Genomic DNA, 11,934 nt, shown 5'->3' on the forward strand with positions numbered 1-11,934 from the left:
ATTCAACATCAAGCACTTAGTAGCCTAATATAGTGATTCCTCAGATAATAATAATTTATTGGAAAATTTTGTCCAACCTAGGTGGAATGATGCTGGACGTATTGATGATTTGGCATGTGCTTTCACGAAGAAGTGAGATTTTAACTATCAGGGGAATTTTAGTAATTGTCCTGATGATGGAGATTAGTTGTTTTATGGGTCCCACTTGATGGAAAATAGGTCAACGAACACAAGTCACTAGAATTCGACCAAATCCCATCATCAAACATCGATTTTGCCATTTATGGTAATAATGAATTTGATTTTTCTATATTAGTTTTCATTTGTTAAGTTCTTTATTTGTTTATTAGAAATTTGAAAACTTGCCATTTCCAAGAAATTTTTCAATCATCTCCTTTTTGGGTTTTTCTCATGTCTTTTTTTTGTATCTATTTACCGTAAGCTTACGGGCTAGGCGAGATCAGTCTTGTAATAGTTATTTTTCCTTGAGTAATAAACCTTACTCTTTCTACCCAATACTAGTAATCTTTGATTAATAAATTGGAAGGCTCATTACTGGCATTCGTACGTGGATCAACAGTTTTAAGATTATCGCTAATCAGAATGTCTCCAATTTTTGAATTAAAGCCCTAATCCTATGATTTTATTTCGCAATGTCTCCTATTTTTCAATCAAAATACTAACTTTATGTATTCTTTTCATAATGTCTATTATTTATCAGTTTTCAATCAAAGCCATAATCCCATATTTAATTTCAGAATGTCTCCTCATTTTTCAATCAAAACCCTAATAGTATGTTTTATTTTCACAAAACCTCCTATTTTTTAGTCAAACCCTAATCTTATATTTTCTTTACGGAATGGCTCCTATTTTTCAATCAAAACAATTGTCCTATGTTTTCTTTTGGGAATGTCTATTACTTTTTACTCAAAATCCTAATCCTATGTTTTCTATTTGGAATGTCAGCTATTTTTTAATTAAAACCCTAATCCTCTTTTTCCTTATAGTAACGTCTCATATTTTTAATCAAAAAAACCTAATCCAATGTTTTTTTCTTTCCGTAATGTTTTTATTTTTATTGAATCAAAAACCCTAATCCTATCTTTTTCTATTTATAATGACTCCTACTTTCGCTAAAAATTCTAATCCTATGTTTTATTTTTCGAATGTCTCCTGCCTTTTTACTCAAACAAGAATCATATGTTTTCTTGGCTTAATGTCTCCTATTTATCCGTTTTGATTAAAAAACCTAATCCTTTCCTTTATTTCCGGAATATCTGCTATTTAGAAATCAAATCAATAACTCTATGTTTTGTTTTTTCATAATATCTCATATTTTTCAATCAAAACCTTAATTCTATGTTTTCATTTTAGAATGGATCGTATTTTTAAACAAAACCTTAATCTTATGTTTCTTTTTCGGAATGTCTCATATTTTTGAATCTAAACAATAATCCTATGTTTTCTTTTCACAATATCTCTTATTTTTTAATCAAATCCGTAATCCTATGTTTTCATTTTGGAATAGGTCTTATTTTTTAATCAAAACCCTAATCCTATGTTTTTTTATAAACTCAGAAGGATAATCCTTTCTGAGTGAACAAGTCTAAAATAAAATGCAAAATAAAGAAAATGCAGAAAAATAAAGTCAAATGTCAATGTCACGCTCTGTCGGCTCCTCTGCTACTGCTGGTGGTGGGAAAACATAAGGTGGATACACCAGTGCTGGTATAGGAGATGGGGGTGTAGGAGATGCTGAGGGTCTGAATCTCAATAGATCTCGTAGGATGTTAAAACGGGCCAAAAGATCTGTACACTAAGTTGACTGTATCGCGCGGAGCTCCGCTATCTCGATCCGAATCTCTCTCACATTGCTCTCAAGCCTCTCAATACGATCATAAGCTCGAGGCCCCTGTGTTGCACGGGATCTGGGAACCTGTTTGGAATCCTCCACTGTATTCCCTCCGCTTTCAGCAGTCTCTGGGGTAGCTGAAGCAATAATATAGACCCCTGCCCCACATCTGCCTACCAACCCCATCATCCTTATCGTGTCAAACGCAAGAGGTGTAGGCACAACTATCCTCTCAACACCACGTAAAGCATCTACCAAACCTATCCCCAAGATGAGTCTTGTAATGTAAGGGCCAGCAAATAATAATCCCACTCTCGTAGACTGACCGTGGTACCTCGGAACATCAGGTACTATTCACCCGAAGTGAATCGGCACATTGCGGGCCATGGAGTATAAAAAGAATAAGTCCTACCTGGTCAGAGCAGCTGTGTTATCACCTCGACCTGACACAGACCTGCTGAAGACCGCGTGCAAATACCTGTATCTCAACCGGGATAGGCTGGTGGCCTTCGACATTCCCAGTTCAATCTGCCTATGTCCACATAGGACCCTATACACATAGTCTGGAGTCAATGATACTGGAAAATCCACAGGTAAACGTCCATACTCCTCTATACTGGTATATGCGACATCGTATAGGCCCATCCGAATTGAAAACTCAGTGACACTCATGGAAAATGGATGCCCGAATGCTCGAAATTGTATAACATCCATAGTGCCAATTCTCCCATACCTCAACTCAAAAGACGGTAATACCTCGAGCTTCAATGCGCGGTAAGCCGGCTCACGAATCGTCAGCAACCTCCTCCAGCTTCCTACTGCTAGCATATCATCGATCTCATCAGCTAGCTCGTCACAGCGCTGAATATCTCTCAATGCTTGCAAATCCACAAAACAAGTCTGACCAAAACCAAGTGCTGAAAGTCTCTCAAATCGAGCTTGATGCTCGGGATTTGAGAATTCCATGTGTATTGGCTCGGGTGGGGTGACTCTGAGACGCTTTACTTCATTCTTCTTCACTCGAGATGCCATACCTGTAGTACAAAAAGAGGAAAATGATCAAAGAAGCTCAAAAGTAGTATACTGCAGAATTCCACAAGGGCTTGTGGAAATTTCCCAAGCCCATGTGGATCTGAAGTGCGTGAAAAACCCTCACGGGTGCACAACAATTCTCAACAATTTAACTTAAAAACACATTTATACACTTTCTAAACATGCACCATGCATTGTAAAAATGAAAATTCGCACTTACAGATATTTAATCTTTGAAAAACAAGAGTTGGCGAAGAAAAGAGGATAAAAAGGTTACCAATGAAATAAATGCAAAAACTCTGAAAATCGGCACGATATGCGAAGAAAAATCCTCCAAAACAACAATGAGAGGTCGGTAATATGATCAGAAATGGTTTTTAGGCAGTTGAAGATGAAAAGGAAGAGAGCATACAAAGATTTTTTTATAGGAAGACTCACGCCTCTTGGAATTCTACGCAATTGCACGGGAATGTGGAAATTACGCACGCCTGTGCGGCTCATCAAGAGAGCTCCACATGATCAGATGCACACCCCTGTGCGCTCTAAGGAGAAACTCGCACTGTCTCTGAACGCACCTCCATGGTCGGGCGGAAATTACGCACGCCCGTGCGCCCGACAAACAGGGGCAGCGCCACGCCCCTGTGGCTTCTCTGTATCCAAGAGAAAAACTCTAAGTGTTTCACTCGCCCGTGCGGGAATTCCGCACGGGCGTTGAACTTTATAGGCTCAACTCACAGGGGCAAGCGCGCGCCCCTGTGTCTTCTCGGCATGGAGAAAACTCGTCTGCAGAGATTCGCATGGGCATGCAGAAATGACCCACGCCCATGCTGTTTTCATAAGGTCGCCGACAGGAGCGAATTCACGCCCATGTGCGCTCTCGGGATAATTTGACAAACTCTGCAGGAAATCACACGGCTGTGTGGAAATTACCCATGGGCGTGCGATATTCGCATGGTCATTCACAGGGGTAGCCGCATGCCCTTGTGCCTTCTCTGGATGAGCTCGCAATACAAATAAACGGGCGTGCGGAAATTCTACACACCCGTGTGTTTTCATTGGATGCCTTATAAAAACCTACAGGCTCTGTAGAAAGTTTCTGAACATGTTTACACACTCAGAGCCTGCCCTAGTATGCAAGTTTTACCAGCGAAAAACATGGAATAAAGCTCAAATGACATAACTTCACGAATTCCACATGAAAACACATGATGAATACTCAAAGCACACAAGAAAATCTCAGCACATGCATCTAAAAATCAAGACACCAACACTTAACAAATTATTCATGCAAACAAACTAAACTAGAAGATCAGAAAACAGTAAACACTTGGGTTGCCTCCCAAGAAGTGCTTGTTTAACATTACTAAGCTTGATGTAACTTGTCTTACATCACGGGGGTTCATAGATGATGGTTGCCCTCTTACCCATGACTTGAAAGCATGATGTGCAAAGTCTCTTGAGGATGGAGGGTGAATTATCGGGCTTCGGACCACCTAGCGATGGTTCATCCAACTCCTTCGTTTTACGGACGTCTCCAATAGCCTTGGAGTGTTTCCGGTGGCGTCTCCTAGCCCTCTTCATTTTCCAGAGCACCTTCTTCAAGATCCCCGGGGTAGATGGTACTTCTTCCATCGAACCAAGCATCATTACTTCTTCATAATCCTCCTCTTGGTCGAACAAACCCTCGTATAGGTCCGGATTGAACATTTCCTGCATGTATTCATCAATAATCCCATCAGTAGTGTCTAGAAAGTATAAAGTATCATCGAAATCAAGAGAATGCCGCATGGCTTCAAAGAAGGCGATATGTGAGCTTGTCATCTCCAACTTTTTAAAGTTAGCTCTCCGCCATCCATGTCAATCAATGCCTTGAAGTCCGCAAGAACGGTCTCCTAAGTATCAAAGGTACATCCGCATCCTCATCAATGTCTAGCACTACAAAGTCAACCAGAAAAATGCACTTATCCACCTTGACAAGCATGTCTTCAATGATGCCTCTCGGATGTCGCACTGTTCGGTCCGCTAGTTGCAAACTCATCCGAGTAGGCCTAGGCTCGCCCAAGCATAGCTTTTGAAAGAAGGTGTATGGCATAATGTTGATACTAGCCCCTGAGTCCGCCAATTGCATTTCCTCACCTAGATTGCCAATATTACACAGAATGATGAAGTTTCCCCGGTCTTTCTTCTTGTTCGGCATGTTCTTTTGCAATACCGCCGAGCATGAAGCATCTAAAATCACTGAAGAACTTTCCTCCAACTTCCTCTTGTTAGTCAATAAGTCTTTCAAGAACTTCGCATACTTAGGCATTTGGGCCAATGCCTCAATAAAAGGAATATTGATGTGGAGTTGCTTGAACAAACTCAGGAACTTCTTGTACTTGCTCATCCCCTCGGTCATTTTTTTCAATCTAAAGGGATAAGGGATTCTTGCCTTGAAAGGTGGGGTGGCACCTCTTTCTTTTGCTTGTTCCCCTTTTTCTACCTCTATAACCCTCGGGTGTGTGTTCTTTTGGCTTCTCACTCGAAGCCTACCTTCAACCCTCACGACCACTTCTCAAAGTGATCGCCTTCACGTGCTCTCTAGGGTTGGTCTCGTATTGCTCGGCAAGCTTCCATGTGGCCTTTCAGAGAAAGACTTTTGCACTTTACCCCACCGATTTTTCAAGGTTATGCAAAGAGGCGGTGTGGTTGCAAAGTGTAGCCTCAACTGATTCAAACATTGTATTTGCTGATTGCACAAATCTAGTCAAGTGCTTCTCTAAGTCATTCATTCGGGTTTTGAAACATGAGACTCTGTTTTCCACCTGAGGGGCTTGTTGTTGTTGTTGGAAACCGGGTTGCCTCATGGCCTTTTGTGGACCCTGATTACTCCATGAGAAATTGGGATGATTCTTCCAACCCGGATTGTAGGTATTGCTATATGGGTCTCCTTGAAGTCTTATGCCATTACCTACAAAATCAACGTTCTCCACCGAAGAAACATCACCAATAGAGATCGGGCAATCGGAAGGAGCATGTCCTATACCACACTAGGTGCAATTAGTCACGGCCACCACTATATTTGAAGTTAGAAGATCTAACTTCTTACTCAAATTTTCCACTTGAGCCGTCAATGAAGTTACCGCATCTATTTCATGGAGACCGGCCACTTTTTTCTTCTCCCTAGCATTCCATTGGTAGCTGTTTAACCTCATATCTTCAATTAACTGACGGGCCTCATCGGGGGTCTTGCTACCTAAGGTACCTCCTACTGCTGCATCCAAGAGTTACCTTGTACTCGGATTCAAACCATTATAAAAGGTCTGAACAATCATCCACTCCGGGAATCCGTGTTGCGGGCACTTTCTCAGGAGCTCCTTGAACCTTTGCCATGTCTCGAATAGAGACTCCAATTCCAACTGAACAAAGGATGAGATCTCGTTCCTAAGCTTTGCTGATTTTCCAGGAGGGAAATAACGGACCAGAAAAGCTTCTACTATCTCCTCCGATGTGGTAATTGTCGCTCTAGGTAATGAGTGTAGCCACTGCTTCGCTCTCCTCTTTATGGAAAATGGGAAGGCTCACAACTTGATTGAATCATCCGTCACCTCGTTTATTTTTAGCATATCACACACCTCAAGAAAGATCTCTATATGACTGTTTGGATATTCATCGGCCAAACCATTGAATTGTCGTGATTCTCGCAACATGTGGATGAATGCGAGCTTCAGCTCAAGTTCGAGACATAATCGGGGACGCACAATACTCGATCGTGTCCCCAACACTGAAGGTCTCGCATAATCGGATAATGTTCGCTGTTGCTCATTCTGTTCCGCCATGTTTTCAAATTCTTCCACTTCCAAATCAGCTAACTTAGACTGTTCTTGCACAGACTCTTTTCCTTTTCTTCTAAGTGTACGTTCAAGCTCAGGATCTCCTTTAATCAATATTGAGGGATTCCCTCGGGTCAAAACCTAGAGCTGCATCCAAAAAAGAAAGAAAAAGAAATCAAAACGATGATAGAATAAGAAAATATGAAATAGCTAAGAAAACAAAGTGCAAAGTATCTCTAACCGCCTCTTCCCCGGCAACGGCGCCAAAAACTTGACAAGGTCCCCTTGCGTATATCCCGCATGTGCATGGGTTTGTCAAAGTAATAATCCCGGATGAGCGGATATCGAATCCACAGGGAGTAGGGAATAAAAACACTTAATCCGCTTCTTAGCTATGTGAAAGATCAATAGTCATAAGTGTGACAATGATTCAATTCTCAAAAGTAAAAACAACAAGTAAGAGAGCACGAGTAAAGGAGGAGGTAAGGCAATATAAAAAGATGGGGTACTCGGATAATGCTTAGTCTAGGACAATCGTTCAAGTGCAAGAACCCTCTATTATTCTTCCTAATTAATGCAATGGTGAGTCGTGAAAAACCTTAAATACATAGTCCCAAATCTAAAGTTAACTATGCCTAACTCTATACATGTCCCGGAGGAGAGAGATTAGATAACCTCTCAACCTCACACTCGAATAGAGTTGCAATGAGCTCTAGGGATTCCAAGTGATAAATCTCTTCCTAATTATAGACCTAACCCTTTGGTCCAGGTGAAAGGTCGCTGACTATGATTAAGCCATAGATACTAAGATCACCTCAATGCTTCACTCCGTTGGACGCGCAACTGAGCCCCAGCGGAGGGCCATCCCTTAGACCATTCACTCTATTATGGCCACAAAGAACTCAAGGAACGAAGGTATCATCTATCACGTCGGAGGGAAAAGGGGACGCTCTTGTACCTCTCGACTCACCCTCTCAATCCTATCCAACCTAGCTTTGTCTAACTCTCGTGGTGTGCCACTCACTCATAACCTTACCAACAAGAACTCTCAACCCTATTGTCACTCTAGGGGAAATGTTCATACAATCAAATATTTTCAAGGTTGCAACTCACAACAAACATCAATTAATTGAAAGCATAATAAAGAGATTCAATGAAACAAATACATCCTAGGATTCACAAATACCAAGTTACCCACTAGAGGTTTAGCTCTCCATGGAGCTAAGTACAATCAAAGAAATAGAATGTAAAAGTAATGAATCCATAAAGAAACCCCCTCGATAGTCATATCGATGGTCTTGTGGAAAGTCCTCTACTCGTCGTCCAAGGATTCCCTTGTCCGATATAGGATATGCCTTGACGGAAGCTCCCCTACCAACCTTCTTCCAAAGGAATGACGATGTCGGAGCCATAGAACCTCTCCAAAACAATAGCCAATACCTTTGAAAACCCTAGCCGAAACCCTGTCTCAAGTTGCGGAAAAGATGGAGAAAAGAATGCTGAAATCGGGGCTGAATCGGCTTTAAATAGGGTTGGAATCGGGAATCCACACGCCCCTGTGGAATTTCCGCACGGGCGTGGGTAATTTCCGCACGGGCTTGGGAATTTCCACACGCCCCTGTTTGCTACAGTGATTTGCTACATTAACCTGCTACAGTACTCTGCCAAAAAAATATTACCAAATCCACTTTTCATCGTGGTAACATAAACGGGCACACGTTTATGCCGTGGCTCGCTTTACTTCTTAAATGACGGATAAGTTGATGGAAATCTTGTTCTATATGCATAAGTCGGAGTGCTTGAGTGTGACTGCCCTTTTGCCCATCCAAATGGTTGTGCAAACTCAAATACGGGGTGGTTAGCACACACTCTAGCATCTCGCACCCGACTTATATCTTCGCGTTTGAACTTTAGCAAGATTTCCTCCAAAATCGTTGCATTGTGATCCACATTGGCGTATTTCCTTCATAATTGGTATCACAACCCTACCTGCTTAAAAGTAACATAAAAACAAACATATTAGTGTAAAAACCCGAGAAAAGTAATGCTCAACATAAGGAAAGAACGCTTCGCATTCATATCGCACAAGCACTTATCACTTCCACTATCGGGATGTTCATGTGGAGTTTTTTGAAGATGTTGATGAATTTTCTTAATTGAACATCTTCCTTATCTTGCTTCAATCTGGCCGGATAGGGGATTGCAGGTTTGTACTCAGATGGCCTTGATGATCCCTTTGGTTGAATTTCCTTGTTTTCTCCTTGCTTGCTTTCTCAATAACGTTTTCAACTGAATTGGGGTCTTACACTTCGGCTACCCCAGTTTCCATGACACTTGGCTCCAGTTCGACCATTATCTCAACTTGTCTTCCATTTCTAAGGGCAATTGCCTTCAAGTGCTCCCTTGGATTCTCTTCGGTGTTGCTAGGAAGACTGCCTGAAGGTTTCTTAGAATTTTCTTTAGCAAGTTGCCCCATCTGATGCTCAAGTGATTGCACAGAAGCTTGAAGATTTGTCAAGATGGAGCCTATCTCGCTGAACTATCAGGCATGCTGAGCAAGCTGAGCATTTACTTTGCTGAACTGAGTATCCATACTGTTGGTTATGTTATTAAACCTTGATTCAGTGTTAATCATGAACTTGGTAAGCACATCTTCAGTATTTAATCTCTTTTCTAGTATTGGTTGTTGTACTTGGGTACCTTGAGAAGGTGCAGCTTTTGTTGTTGCAATTGATTCCATGAGAAGTTTGGGTGGTATTTCCACCCTGGATTATACGTTGAGTTGTATGGATTCCCTTGTGGGCTTTGTCCTCCAATATGTTTAACATTCTGAATTGGTGCAACGGAGGAGCTAGCAATAGGACATTGGGCAACTCATGCCCACCACCACAAGTGCTGCAACTCATCACTGATTTTGACTTTGAAATGCTACCCATGAGCATGTCTAGATTATAAGACAACAAGTCAACTTTTGCGGCAAGAGCATCATTAGAACTAACTTCATAAATCCCAGCTCGTTTCTGTGGTGTTCCTTTTGAGGCCCAATGAGACTCATTGCTTGGCATAGATTCAAAGTGTTGCTCAACTTTGTCGGGGTACTTGTTGCTAAGGGATCCATGAACTGCAGCATCAATTAATTGATGAGTTGCATAGTTTAGCCCATTATAGATGATCTGCACCTGCATCCAAGAAGCAAAACCATGATGGGGGCATCTTCTAAGGAGATTTTTGAATCTTTCATACACTTCAAATAATGTCTCAGACTCTCCTTGTTTAAACGCCGAAATTTCTTGCCTTAGCTTAGCCGCTTTGCTCAGAGGAAAGTATCTTCCCATGAATTTTCAAAAATATCTTTCCCTGTTTTGATCGATCCCGATGGTAAGGATGTGAGCCATAGATATACCCCATCTCTCAAACTAAATGGGAATAGTCATAACCAGATCCCATCATCTATCACTCCATTTATCTTGAAAGTGGAACTAATTTTGGAGAAAAGCAAGCAAGATGGCCATGAGCATCCTCATTTGCAAGACCATTAAATTGCACTCGAATTTTCGGATCATGCCGATTGTGCTAGATTTGATTTCAAAATTATTTCTTACAATGGATGTTGCTTGAACACTGAATTCTTCACCCGTGAACAGTGGCCTTTCAAATTCAGATAAGGTGCGTCTTTCCTCGGCTATGATTATAGATTCTCTACCCTCAATTTTGATGTTTCGTTCACTTGAGTCTTCACCCAATTCTCTTAGTCTTTGATGCAAGGTTCTTTCAATTTCACTATCCGATACAACTAGGTTTGATGGATTTGCTCGTGTCATGCATAGTACCTTACAAAATTAACAAAGATAAAGAAAATTAAGCTCAAAAACAGATAAATAAAAAGTAAAGGATAAGAAAATAAAAAGATAAAGAAAAATGGCTAGAGCAATAAGCTAGAAGTTTCCTAGAATTCTTTAAGTCTCTAGCAATGGCCCCAAACAAATTGATTGATTCCCCACAAGTGTACAGGATCGCCAAGTAATACCTTGTGCAGGAGCACAAGGATCGTATTCCACGGGGCTAAGGAGCTCCTATTACTCCTCCATCACCTATTATCCAACCTTACAATTTAAGCATGGTAAACTACTTTAACAAGTGCAAAAGTGTAAGCATATTGCAAGTATGAGAATTATAAAGCCACACAAGAGATCCTAAGAGCAATGATGAGATAAAGAGGCGTAGGGATTAGGATTCCCTTGAGTGGTCATTGATGTGAACTCGTCCGCAAGCGCACGGAGTCATCAAGTAATATCTCTCGTGTGAGCACGAGAGGATCATATTCCTTGGGCCCAAGGAACTACCCTTATTTCCTCTTTGCGTATTGTCTAGCCGAAAGATTTTAAGGGGTTCTCTAAACTACAAGTGGAGTCTAAAATAGGGCAAGGGTATAAAATTAAGGGAATGAAATGGTCGTGGATACAGATTCCCTAGGGGCTACTAAAGTGCAAAGGATGCTAAGAATGTCATGTAATTGAAGGGTTGGACCTAGAGATTTCCTAAATTAGATCAACCTGATGGTCATAACAATTGACCCTAAATCCAGTATGAATATTAATATGGAATTTCTTTCGATCAGATCCTCATATGATTGCATTAACAAAGGGGGAAATCTCTAATTAGAGCAGGAACACAACTTGGTCTAGCCCTAATGTTGGAAGGGTACAAAATACCCGATCGTCACGGCGTATTTGTACATGAATCCCTTCCAAACTTGCTGTGTCTAGTACAAGGGCGATGGTCACGCTACCAAGTACAACCTAGAAGTTGGTTTATAGAGTTCTCATGTAAGCAACACGTCAAATGCACCAAGAATGAATGACAAACACACAACAATTGCAATAGACTTAATTAAATCATCCAAATACACAAGTTTACCCCAAGGTTCACCGTCATCCGGTGACCTTGTGGTCTACTCGTCCACGCAAACAAATACAGACAATAGGTCCATGAAAACAACTACAAATGGCTTCCACGGAACTAGCCAAACCAAGCTTCTTCCTTTGATTCCCCTTCTCCAAAACATGTGATCTTGCCTCTTCAGAACTGGTGGAAGTCGGCTCCAAGAACTCCCCAAAAAGCTTTTCCCAAAAAACAACTCCTTTTTCCCTAGAAATTCAGTCAAGTATATATCCCATCAGGTCCATAAGGGCTCCATGCGGGCGCAAGGATGCCCATGAAGCTCACTACCATTTTGCC

At 41.3% G+C, this 11,934-nt stretch overlaps 1 protein-coding gene and 2 non-coding genes across 3 annotated transcripts; 2 read left to right on the forward strand and 1 right to left on the reverse strand.

Moving 5' to 3' along the window:
* The first annotated feature begins 6,208 nt into the window (after positions 1–6,208).
* LOC120267505 lies at positions 6,209–6,315 on the forward strand. Its single transcript, XR_005538481.1, has one exon. It is a non-coding gene; the product is annotated as a small nucleolar RNA R71 (small nucleolar RNA).
* Positions 6,316–8,998: 2,683 nt separating this feature from the next.
* LOC120257383 lies at positions 8,999–10,031 on the reverse strand. The gene is made up of 3 exons (XM_039264888.1): positions 9,571–10,031; positions 9,312–9,461; positions 8,999–9,230 (listed from the first exon to the last, which is right to left on the reverse strand). The coding sequence occupies exons 1-3, from the start codon at positions 10,029–10,031 to the stop codon at positions 8,999–9,001; spliced, it is 843 nt and encodes a 280-aa protein (XP_039120822.1).
* Positions 9,892–9,998, forward strand: LOC120267897. Its single transcript, XR_005538618.1, has one exon. It is a non-coding gene; the product is annotated as a small nucleolar RNA R71 (small nucleolar RNA).
* Positions 10,032–11,934: the final 1,903 nt, after the last annotated feature.

This window comes from Dioscorea cayenensis, chromosome 1 (genome assembly GCF_009730915.1).
Source record: "Dioscorea cayenensis subsp. rotundata cultivar TDr96_F1 chromosome 1, TDr96_F1_v2_PseudoChromosome.rev07_lg8_w22 25.fasta, whole genome shotgun sequence".
NCBI classification, from domain to species: Eukaryota; Viridiplantae; Streptophyta; class Magnoliopsida; order Dioscoreales; family Dioscoreaceae; genus Dioscorea; species Dioscorea cayenensis.